Raw genomic sequence first — 9712 nt, forward strand, 5'->3', positions numbered from 1 at the left:
TTACTAAATCGATAGTTAAGTTGAACAAATATTGATTTGATTCTTAGAAATAGGAGCACTTCTCATATTTCCCAAAATAGCCGAAAGAATAGCTGTATTCAGGGAAGAAAACTCTTTAAAATAGATAGAATTATCCGTTTTATTAATTTAAACTCCAAGTATGAATAATGACAGAGCAGAATAATGATTTAGATTTCAAAGATGACAATACCAAAGATTTGCAAAGAAAGGAGGATTTAGAGGCAAATATAATTTCTCAAAACTACGGTATAAAAATTAGAGATACATCAAGAAATATGAGTTATACGAATAATAGAAGAGATGAAATTTTCATGCAGTTACAGACAGAATTGTTCGATATTCTTTTAGAAATTTATAACATAATTCCTACATGGGGCTCATTTAAAGAAAACTTCTATTTTCATTGGAAGAGAATTATTGGTGCCTGCAATTTCAAAGATCTTCATGCATATAGGTTAATTTTTAGATGCTTGGGAAATTTACGCCCTTCTTCAATGCCTATATTTATTCTAAGGCCAATAATTAAACAGCTAGATGAGTACAGAAAAATTTCAGAACCTGAATATTCTCCATCTAGTTTTGAATTTAACCCAAATATACACGGGAACTTAGCTACAACTTCTAATGGCTCAATTGCCATGTTACAAAATTCACATCCCATTAAAACATGTGCCCAAATTGAAAGTAAAAAAGAAATATTGCTTGAAGATAAAATAGGACGAGATTTTTTCTCCGATAAATTTAATTCTAACTTTTTTCATGAAATTATGAAAGAAAATGCAAAATATTCAGGATTGGTATTATCAGGATTAAATGAAGCAAATGCCATTCCATTTTCATTACTAGAAAATGATATATTCAACTCTGTGCCATCACAAAATAATAGTAATCTAATTGATAATATCTACAATTCAATAAATAAGAATTTCTATTTTTCGATAACTAGACAGCAAAACGGTAGTTTTACAAATGATAATGAACAATTAACCGAAGACAAGAAGATAAAAAATGAGCTAATTGATAGAAAGGAGCACATTCTTTCAGAGGATTATAATTCCAATGAATTTATTAATAATTCATTGGTTATTTCAAATCATTGGAATTCAAACTCTGCAGTCTCTTCGCCTTATGGTTCGGTTTGCACTGCACCATCACTTTCACCTACAGAATATAAAATTGAAGGGCCTATAATGACAGCTTTTCAACATATTCAAGCAGTAGCAGTTGCAACAGCAGTTGCAAATAGCTCTAAAAACAAACTAAACTCCGCAAGTAATTTATCAAACGAACAAAATACAATACAACCAAAGAAAAGACCGAGGAGGAATGGTGAGATTCAAGGGGTATATTTCGACAAAATACGCAAACTTTGGCGTGCAAACTGGAAAGAAAATGGACGTGTAAAAACAAAAGGGTTTTCAGTTTTTCAATTTGGAGATGAGGGTGCTAGACAAAGAGCTATTGAATATCGTAAGAAAATGGAAAAGGAATTCTATGTCGTGCCTAATACAAAGCTTTCTAGAAGTTCAAGCAATAGCGGAACTATCTATATTAATACAGAAAAGACGTTTCAAAACAGTATCTCACCTAAAAAAAAAGATATTGGACTTAGTTCAAATTTAAACAACACTTTGAGCAGTTCAAAGCTAAGCTCTGAAAACACAAAATTATCAGAAAACACCAACTCTAATTTTAATAATTAAATTATAATTATATTTGGAAACATTAAGTATATAAAAATACTAGTTTTCTTTTTCTAATTTGTAAGAAATATCTGTGTTTGAGGTTTGAATACTTTCCATTATGAAATGGTTTTAGTTGGGAGTGTGCCTACCAATCCACTTTTGCGGAATTAATAATAAAAAAGTTCATATTTCAACTTACGAAATGCCTGTGTGAGCACGCAAAATTTCATCAGTTGTTTTCCAAATTTTAGTGGTTAGTTGCTTCAACAATTCCTCTGCTTCCTCCTAAAATTTGTCATATAAAAATGTTTCTAAATTTGAGTACTTACCGGTGTGGGAGTGTCTTTTTGACCTTCTGAGTTCTGGTTCAACTCCTCGCTCTCATTGTCCTCTTGATCGTCATCATTCTCAATATCATTAGACGATTGTATCAGTAGCAGCCTAAAAGCCAATAAATCGATTTGGTAATGAATGAAAAACTCACCTTTTATTATTGAATAAATTGGATAAATCTTGAATATCGTTTTCCAATTCTCCCAATGAAATGAAAGCTTGAAGTTTCTCTGCATTATAAAAAATAAGGTTTCTTTCGCACACTATTCACGGATCCTTACCTTGTAAATGCGATTCCGGAGCTTGAACGAGAATCTCTCTCATTTTATTAACTGCTGACTTCAAGTCTTGAACAATATTCGAGGTCCCTGCAATTGGTTCAATTTGGCCAGGGGTTGCAGAAGAAAGTGAAAATATTATACAAAGAATAGTTAAAAAAAAGACTCTCATATCAAATATCATTATTTTACTTGTTATTTTAAAAGTGGTAGTATTAAAATTTCAGTTGCATGCACTTGCATTGCTGTGGGGAGTTAATTATTAATAATTGCGCATGAAAAAAATTTAGTTAATTTTTGATTGGTAAATTATTATATCAACTAATTTTTTAATTCCGATTGAAGATGGCGACTGGGGGAATTTTTCGCAGATAGAGAGACCCAAATCGCATACGTACAGTAATTCTTTATCCCATGGTATTTTATTAAGATATTCTACTTCCATATTGTCACACATATCTTTAACTGAAGAATCATGCTCAGCATTTTTAAAAATCATCCCCATGTTTTCAACAACCCCAAGGATATTTAAACCCACTTTCTTACAAAAATTAATTTCCTTCCTAACATCTTGTAATGCAATTTCTTGCGGAGTGGTTACGATCAAAGCTCCATTCACGTTTGAACCATTTAAATATGAAACTATAGAGAGATGCTCGTCGGAAGTACCTGGAGGAGTATCAATGATTAAGAAGTCTAATTCACCCCAAACTACATCTGAAAGAAACTGTTTTATTAACCCATTTTTTTTTGGGCCTCTCCAAATTACAGCATCATCAGATTGAGGAAGTAAAAATGCAGTGGACATAACTGAGAGATTATCATTAACATATACCGGAGACCAGCCATTCGCAGAAATGTGTACATCATTGTCTTGCACTCCCATCATTTTTGGTGCGGATGGGCCGCAAATGTCGATATCTAAAAGTCCAACATTGAATTTTTTCGATGATAAACACCATGATATTTGCGAAGATATAGTTGATTTTCCTACACCTCCTTTACCGGATAGAACCAAAATAATATTTTTTACTTTTGATAAGTTTTCAATATTCTCTATAGGCTTTTTCTTTGCTTGTCCAGAAGCGCATATTGGTGCATTTGGGCATCCTGCACAAGAGTCTGCGATTCCTGCATCTGGAGAATCAACTCCTACGCAATTGTCAATTTGATTATTAAAATGATTTTGGTATTTAGAAATAACTGAATCAGTTTTTATATAAGAAATAGAAAAAATAATAGATTTTAAATAGTTTATTGTTAACCTAGAAAATGTCTTGAAATAATCCTTAAATATAATACCAGATATTAGTCCACCGAAGAAAATTGCAATTCTATTAGAGGCTATCTTCATAATTGCATTTAAAAGTAAATTTATAACAGAATTTTGGCGCAATAAAATTTCAAAAAAAATATTATTTCAATTATTATGTGTAGATTAGATAAAGATAAAGAATTTTCAAGGTGAGTTATAGATATATGTAAAATAGGGTTTTATTCATTATTTTGTCTTAACTTTCAACTTTATTGTTCAGTATTACCTTACCTCTAGGTTTTAATGACATTTATTTATCATCTTTCGGGAGCAAAGAATTTGATACGCAAAGGCCTTCGGTAAGTTCATAATTCTTAATGCTAAACGTTCATACAATTCATTCTTGATTAAGGGCATTATTGAAATAGGGAAACATGAATTAATATTTGATAAGCAGAGTGCGGTACCAAGATATAAATTAGAATCGGATTTGGTATGTAGTTTTACCAACAATCTCGAAACAGGGGAATTCAAGAGCAATAAAAAGCCAAATTTATCATCTTGGCACAATTTTCATGATCATGAAAAAACAGAACAAGATAAATTCGAGTTGTTGGCTTTGCAATTACGAAATTCTACAGCACCAGGCAGATTTTATAAGTCCGAGCATTTAACGAAAAAACAGATAAAGTTTAACTTCGGGGTCGTAATTGACGGAAACAAAATGAAAACTGGCCTATCTGATGATTCTTCAACTTATAGATCTAATAAAAAGATATCTGGAATATCTCTTTTACATGAATTAGTCAATAATTCAGAAACTCAAAGATGGACGAATAAAAAGTACTCCGAGATACAAAAAACAAAGCTAAAGGGTGGAAAAAAGTGGTATAGAAAGCAGGTTTTAAAAAGAAATAGGTATTAATTAATTAATAGTTTTTCTAAGTTTCTCTGTGCAGAATATTAAAATTGTGAATAACATTTAGAAATTGAGGGATATCATCCGACTGTTTAATCTCGTCATCATAATTCCAGTATGTTACTTGGTTAAGAGACTTATCAATAATTAAATCCATTTTTTTTCGAGAATTATTTTTAGATAAAATCAATATTGAATGGCTTGATTTACTCAAATGAATTATTCTTCCATTTAACTTTCTTCCACGAAAAGATTTACTTAATGCTATGTTAGTTACTTTATTACTAGCATTTACCTGAGACTGAGTGCTGTTATAAAGTTTATTGAAGGGATTTTCCTTTGGCAATCTCCCATCAAATAGGATTTGGAATGGAAGGATATTAAATGACATTTCCTTATTTTTATAAAGTACTTATTTATGGCGCATTAAGTAAAAAAAAAAAAAAAAATTTTAGAAAAATACAACAAACTCAGTTGATTATTTGTTACAAAAGTTTATATTCTCCTGTAATTTCATCTATTAATTCTGATGGACCTGGACCAATTGCTATTGCTGTGTACTCTCCTGCTGCAATTTGCGTCCTTCCAGCGTCCTTGATTAAACAACTTGTAATATTTTTTTCTTTTGCTCTCCTTTCAGATTCAAGTAGCTCTTTGAAGCTAACTTTCAAGACAACTTTAGCCTGCCCGGATCTTTCCCAGGCTTCTACCATTTTGGGGTGTCTTTTTATCGCTTTTTTATAAGCACCTAGTACTGCGTGCCCACACTGTGAAGCAACTTTTCCTCTACCCATTCCTAAATCTGTTCATAAGCGTGATGACAGTTTAATATTTAACATTTAACTTACCTTGTCTTATGCAAATTGTCATTTTAAAATCGGAGTGGTGCTTTAAATTCTCATCTTCAATCTGAATCAACTCGTTTTTTTCTCTCTTAAATTTTACAAAACTAAATAAAATCACAAAGGAAAATATTGAAATAATAAAAGAATATGAACATTTAAGTCCATCACGATATATCTCAATTATATTCATATTTATCAAAACAAATGAATTCCGCCAACATGATTTTTCATTAAAATGAAGTTAATCAAGAGACGGACTATTTACTTTGAAAATGAAAATATAAATGTGATTGTTATTGATTTTGGAGCTTCATTCTATGTATGGGTTGGGAAATTTTCTAACATTGAATTGTTATCTGTATCATTTCCTCTTTCGGTAAGTTGGAAACGTCAACTTTTTGTGGCTAAATGAAAAATTTTAAGAATAATAAAAGTATACCCGATGAATTCGCATCCTCATCATTACTAGGAGAGGATGAATTGTGTACATCTATTTCATCGTATTTGTGTAAGTAATTATTTTAAATTTTTGATTTAACTAATTCAATATAGGCAGACAATTGAAAGCACCAATATTACTGAGCATCAATATAGGAAATATTGAGGTAAATGATATGAATATTAATGAATTCAAACATTTAATAAATAAAAGCATAGTAAATTTGATCATGGAGTAATTTTTAATGGCACTCAAAGCTAATTAATGTATAGGTGTCTGGCATTTCTACAACTGCTGTTTTATCGCGCCAACACCCCCACATAATAAAAGCATGTATATGCAAGCTTGTTTGAACAGTAAATTTATCAAGTTTTAACAGGATTGGTGCTTAAATAGCTATAATAGTTGATGCAGTATGCTTTTATTGGGATAATAGAATTATTAATTATTTTCTCAATAATCTTTTAAAGTATGGATCGAATTCGAAATAAAAAAAGAAATTCTTTTAGAGTTGCAGATATATGTTCGTACAATAGAAAATTCGACGAATTCATTAAAACTAGAAGTGAAGACGAACTAAGCAATATTTTAACCTCCTGTTTATATTCTTCAACGATTGTAAAGAATGTTGAAGGACAGAATTTTATTTCAAGAGTGATATCAAAGCTAAGTATCGACATACATATTGAATTGGTCAATATTATAAAATCTTTTGTTCCCAAGCTAAGTTCGAATTTATTAATATGCTATGGAAATATTTTATTTATTCTTTGGCTAGAGTATAATAATCAGAGTAATGAAGAAAGAATGCAAAACCTCGAGGAAGCGATACAAAGAACTTTTTGTATTGGGTCAATTAAGTTGAACCCCTTAATTGCTCTCAGGATGAGGCTAATTTTACACGGTTTTCATAGTAATCGTGATGACTTTCGAGTAAATAAACTATTATTAAGGTTATATGATCCATTAATTTGGAGATATATTTCAGTTGCCAATTGGAAAGTTAGGCTCAACACAACTGCTCTACTTGCAATATTATTCCCATTGATTGACCCATCACTTTCTGCAGGAAACTATAATTCGGAACTAGATAATCAATTTTCAATATTACAAAACTTACTTATTGATAACCATCCGGAAGTAAGGGTAGCAGCCATTCAGTCTGTTTGTCGAATATTAACATTATATTGGGAGATAACTCCAATTGAAAGAATTCATGAAATTTTATCAACGCTTTCACTAAGATGTATTGAAGACAAACATTCAATTACTGTCAGAGTCGCAGTGGTAAATGGAATTAATGCTATTATAAATAACCCATTATCGCAAAAAATAATAAATGGCTATTTGCCAAAAATATTTACATATCTACATGATATGGATGTTGAAGTAAGGTATTCCGTTGCTTTACTCGTTCTCAAAATTTCTAGAATTCAAGGGTTCGATTACTCAAAAATTATCTCAAAAAAACAAATTCTTTCGAGGATTTCCAAGGAGTTTATAATTTATCAGCTAAAACAATCTACGTACTTTTTGAAAAATGGAAATTTGTGCAAACATTCTGAAATAATAATAGACGAAATTTTTGCTAGCGATCAGGAGTCTGTATGCGAATCTTTAAAAGTTGCAAGGGTACTTGCAGAGTTGTTAAACCCTTCAATATTTAACGAAAAGACAAGGGAGCAACTTAAAAACTGTTATTTTTTTTGCGACCTTTGCCCAATAGGGATGGTTGGATATTTTTGTAGCTTAAAAATTTTGGTAGATGAGACTATTGGAAGAAATATAGAAAATTCTGATCTTTTACGTTTAGGAGTACTTTTGCTCACAACAACAATAGAAAATTACCAAAAAGATAAAATTACATACAATAAGGCAAAAATTCTGTTGGCATCAAGCAAGGAAATTTTATCAATTTTATTCTCAAACGACTCATCTTTAGTAGATTCAAACAAAGATTACTACTTAATTCCGAAGTCTAGCGATAAAATAGCAACAAATACCATCCAAATCGCGATTAAATATTTTACAAATACGTGCAATGATGATTTTTTGTTAAAAATTGATCCAAACGACAGAATTTGGATAAACGTACTGCAGTTATTGCAACACCAAACTGTATTGAGATCGAGCTATTATCCAAAATTCTCAAAAAAAATAATATCAGAATTTTGGAACAATTCTTTATTGGCTTTCAGAAACAAATTAGACGAAAAGGATGCGAGGATACGTTTGGGTGCAATAATTTTGTTATCAAAGAATTGGGGATTACTAGAAAGTATTGTTCCAATATTGATAGATAGCGCTTGCAATATAATTTCAAATGGATTATCAGCAGATCATGAATTTAACACAAATTTTGATACCGAGCTTGGGCCCAATGAGTCTGGAGCTTTGTGCATTAACATGCTTTTAAACATATTGGAGTACAATGAAGTAAGGGAATATCTTTCGAGCCATTTTTCAATACTTAAATACTTAGAAAGTCTAACGAAAAGCATTTTTAATCTTCATTTTTATAAAACTTCACATATATTAGAATTGGATTTGATGCGGCTAACAAAGAAACTGCTAATATTCTCTTTGACAGTAATTAAAGGCAAGAAATCTTTCTATGAATTTATTCTAATAATTATTAAAGAAATTGATTGCATAAAAAATGATAAAAACTGTTCAATTGATAAATTTCTTTTACTGTTCGAGATGCTTGGAATAATACTTTCCATTCCGGATAGTAGTCTTTCTAATGAAAAAAGAATTATCGAAGAAGTACTGAAGGCATTGGAAAATTTGTCAATCATAATAACTATTTTGGAAAAGAAAGATCAAAGCAATGCATTCAGAACCCAAGTTAAACAACGAATAAATACATGTTTATCTGCGCTAAAACAAATTTTAGGAGGTTCATATTTTGAATCGGACACTTATGTAAAAGAAATAAGATCAGGATTAGGTAGATTTTCATAAATCAGTAAATAAAAAGCCAACTTCAGCAGTAGGTTTTTGATATTGAAAATCATTTAGTTAATCTAGGATAAGTAGCCGCCATAAGAACACTTTGCTTGCGAGCTTGAGATTTCTGTTTGAGAATTGATAATGCGTTTAATAGCAGCCCATATTTTATCGTTTTATCTGACGGTTTTAGAACTTATTGGAGACGGAAATGTCATTTTTATATTCAAATCATTACAAAGAAATGGATTCCGTCCAGATTTACGTTTAAATGGACTTCCAACAACCAATGAATTGTTTCAAGATGCACAAATTTTACAAGAAAAAATGGAAAAAATTAGACTTATGAATTCAATTCGCATTTTTGCACTTGATTTATCTCAAAACTGTATTTTTGAAGAAAACAAAAGAAACTCGTGTGGTGACACGGGAAAGTGTCAGGTAATGGGAAATGAAAGCGACTTGTCTTCAACTCTATTTGGAATTGATAAAGTCAATGACATAAATATTGCTGATAATGGGAATTGTAATGAGAAAAAAACAAAGGTAGATATGCTTAAAAACCCACCATCAAACACACAGTATAAAGGTGGCGAAGTTTGGCGTCACATATATTATGAAATAGAAAAAGTTGATTTTCCTTTACTTAAAAAATTAATATCAGGAGTCCAGAGTAATATTGCTATTCATGCATCTGAAAGATATAGAAAGATTCGTGACGATGATTATGATTATAGTTTGTTAAATTTCATTAACAAATTTGTATTATTTGAAGATCGAGGAGTAAATCTTTTAGTTACGTTTCATTACATTGTTCAATCAGTTTGTATATTGGGTCCATCATTTGATAAGTTCATGGAAGACTTAGATAACTCACCAGAAAACACTAAATTAAAAGAAGAAGTTAAGGATATTTTCAACAAAAGTCATTATTATTCATGCAGACCAGAATACAAGAGCAATATTATTCCTCCTCAATTTCTTC

The 9712-nt window shown here is 30.7% G+C and overlaps 8 protein-coding genes across 8 annotated transcripts; 4 read left to right on the forward strand and 4 right to left on the reverse strand.

Annotated features, from left to right (window-relative positions):
• Positions 1-167: 167 nt before the first annotated feature.
• Chro.80364 (hypothetical protein) lies at positions 168-1724 on the forward strand. Its single annotated transcript, XM_661041.1, has 1 exon — positions 168-1724. The coding sequence occupies one exon, from the start codon at positions 168-170 to the stop codon at positions 1722-1724; it is 1557 nt and encodes a 518-aa protein (XP_666133.1).
• A 293-nt stretch (positions 1725-2017) lies between these two features.
• Positions 2018-2275, reverse strand: Chro.80365 (hypothetical protein). Its single annotated transcript, XM_661042.1, has 1 exon — positions 2018-2275. One exon carries the CDS (start codon positions 2273-2275, stop codon positions 2018-2020), a length of 258 nt encoding a protein of 85 aa, XP_666134.1.
• Positions 2276-2603: 328 nt separating this feature from the next.
• Chro.80366 (hypothetical protein) lies at positions 2604-3671 on the reverse strand. The annotated part of the gene is made up of 1 exon (XM_661043.1): positions 2604-3671. The coding sequence occupies one exon, from the start codon at positions 3669-3671 to the stop codon at positions 2604-2606; it is 1068 nt and encodes a 355-aa protein (XP_666135.1).
• An 842-nt stretch (positions 3672-4513) lies between these two features.
• Positions 4514-4882, reverse strand: Chro.80367 (hypothetical protein). The annotated part of the gene is made up of 1 exon (XM_661044.1): positions 4514-4882. The coding sequence occupies one exon, from the start codon at positions 4880-4882 to the stop codon at positions 4514-4516; it is 369 nt and encodes a 122-aa protein (XP_666136.1).
• On the forward strand, positions 4876-5235 carry Chro.80368 (hypothetical protein). Its single annotated transcript, XM_661045.1, has 1 exon — positions 4876-5235. The coding sequence occupies one exon, from the start codon at positions 4876-4878 to the stop codon at positions 5233-5235; it is 360 nt and encodes a 119-aa protein (XP_666137.1).
• Positions 4977-5285, reverse strand: Chro.80369 (hypothetical protein). Its single annotated transcript, XM_661046.1, has 1 exon — positions 4977-5285. One exon carries the CDS (start codon positions 5283-5285, stop codon positions 4977-4979), a length of 309 nt encoding a protein of 102 aa, XP_666138.1.
• A 961-nt stretch (positions 5286-6246) lies between these two features.
• Positions 6247-8742, forward strand: Chro.80370 (hypothetical protein). Its single annotated transcript, XM_661047.1, has 1 exon — positions 6247-8742. One exon carries the CDS (start codon positions 6247-6249, stop codon positions 8740-8742), a length of 2496 nt encoding a protein of 831 aa, XP_666139.1.
• Positions 8743-8871: 129 nt separating this feature from the next.
• Positions 8872-9712, forward strand: Chro.80371 (hypothetical protein; the record flags this gene model as incomplete). The annotated part of the gene is made up of 1 exon (XM_661048.1): positions 8872-9712. A coding segment is annotated over one exon (841 nt), but the record flags the coding sequence as incomplete, so codon positions are not given.

Source organism: Cryptosporidium hominis, assembly GCF_000006425.1.
Source record: "Cryptosporidium hominis TU502 chromosome 8 CHRO018128, whole genome shotgun sequence".
Taxonomy (NCBI): Eukaryota; Apicomplexa; class Conoidasida; order Eucoccidiorida; family Cryptosporidiidae; genus Cryptosporidium; species Cryptosporidium hominis.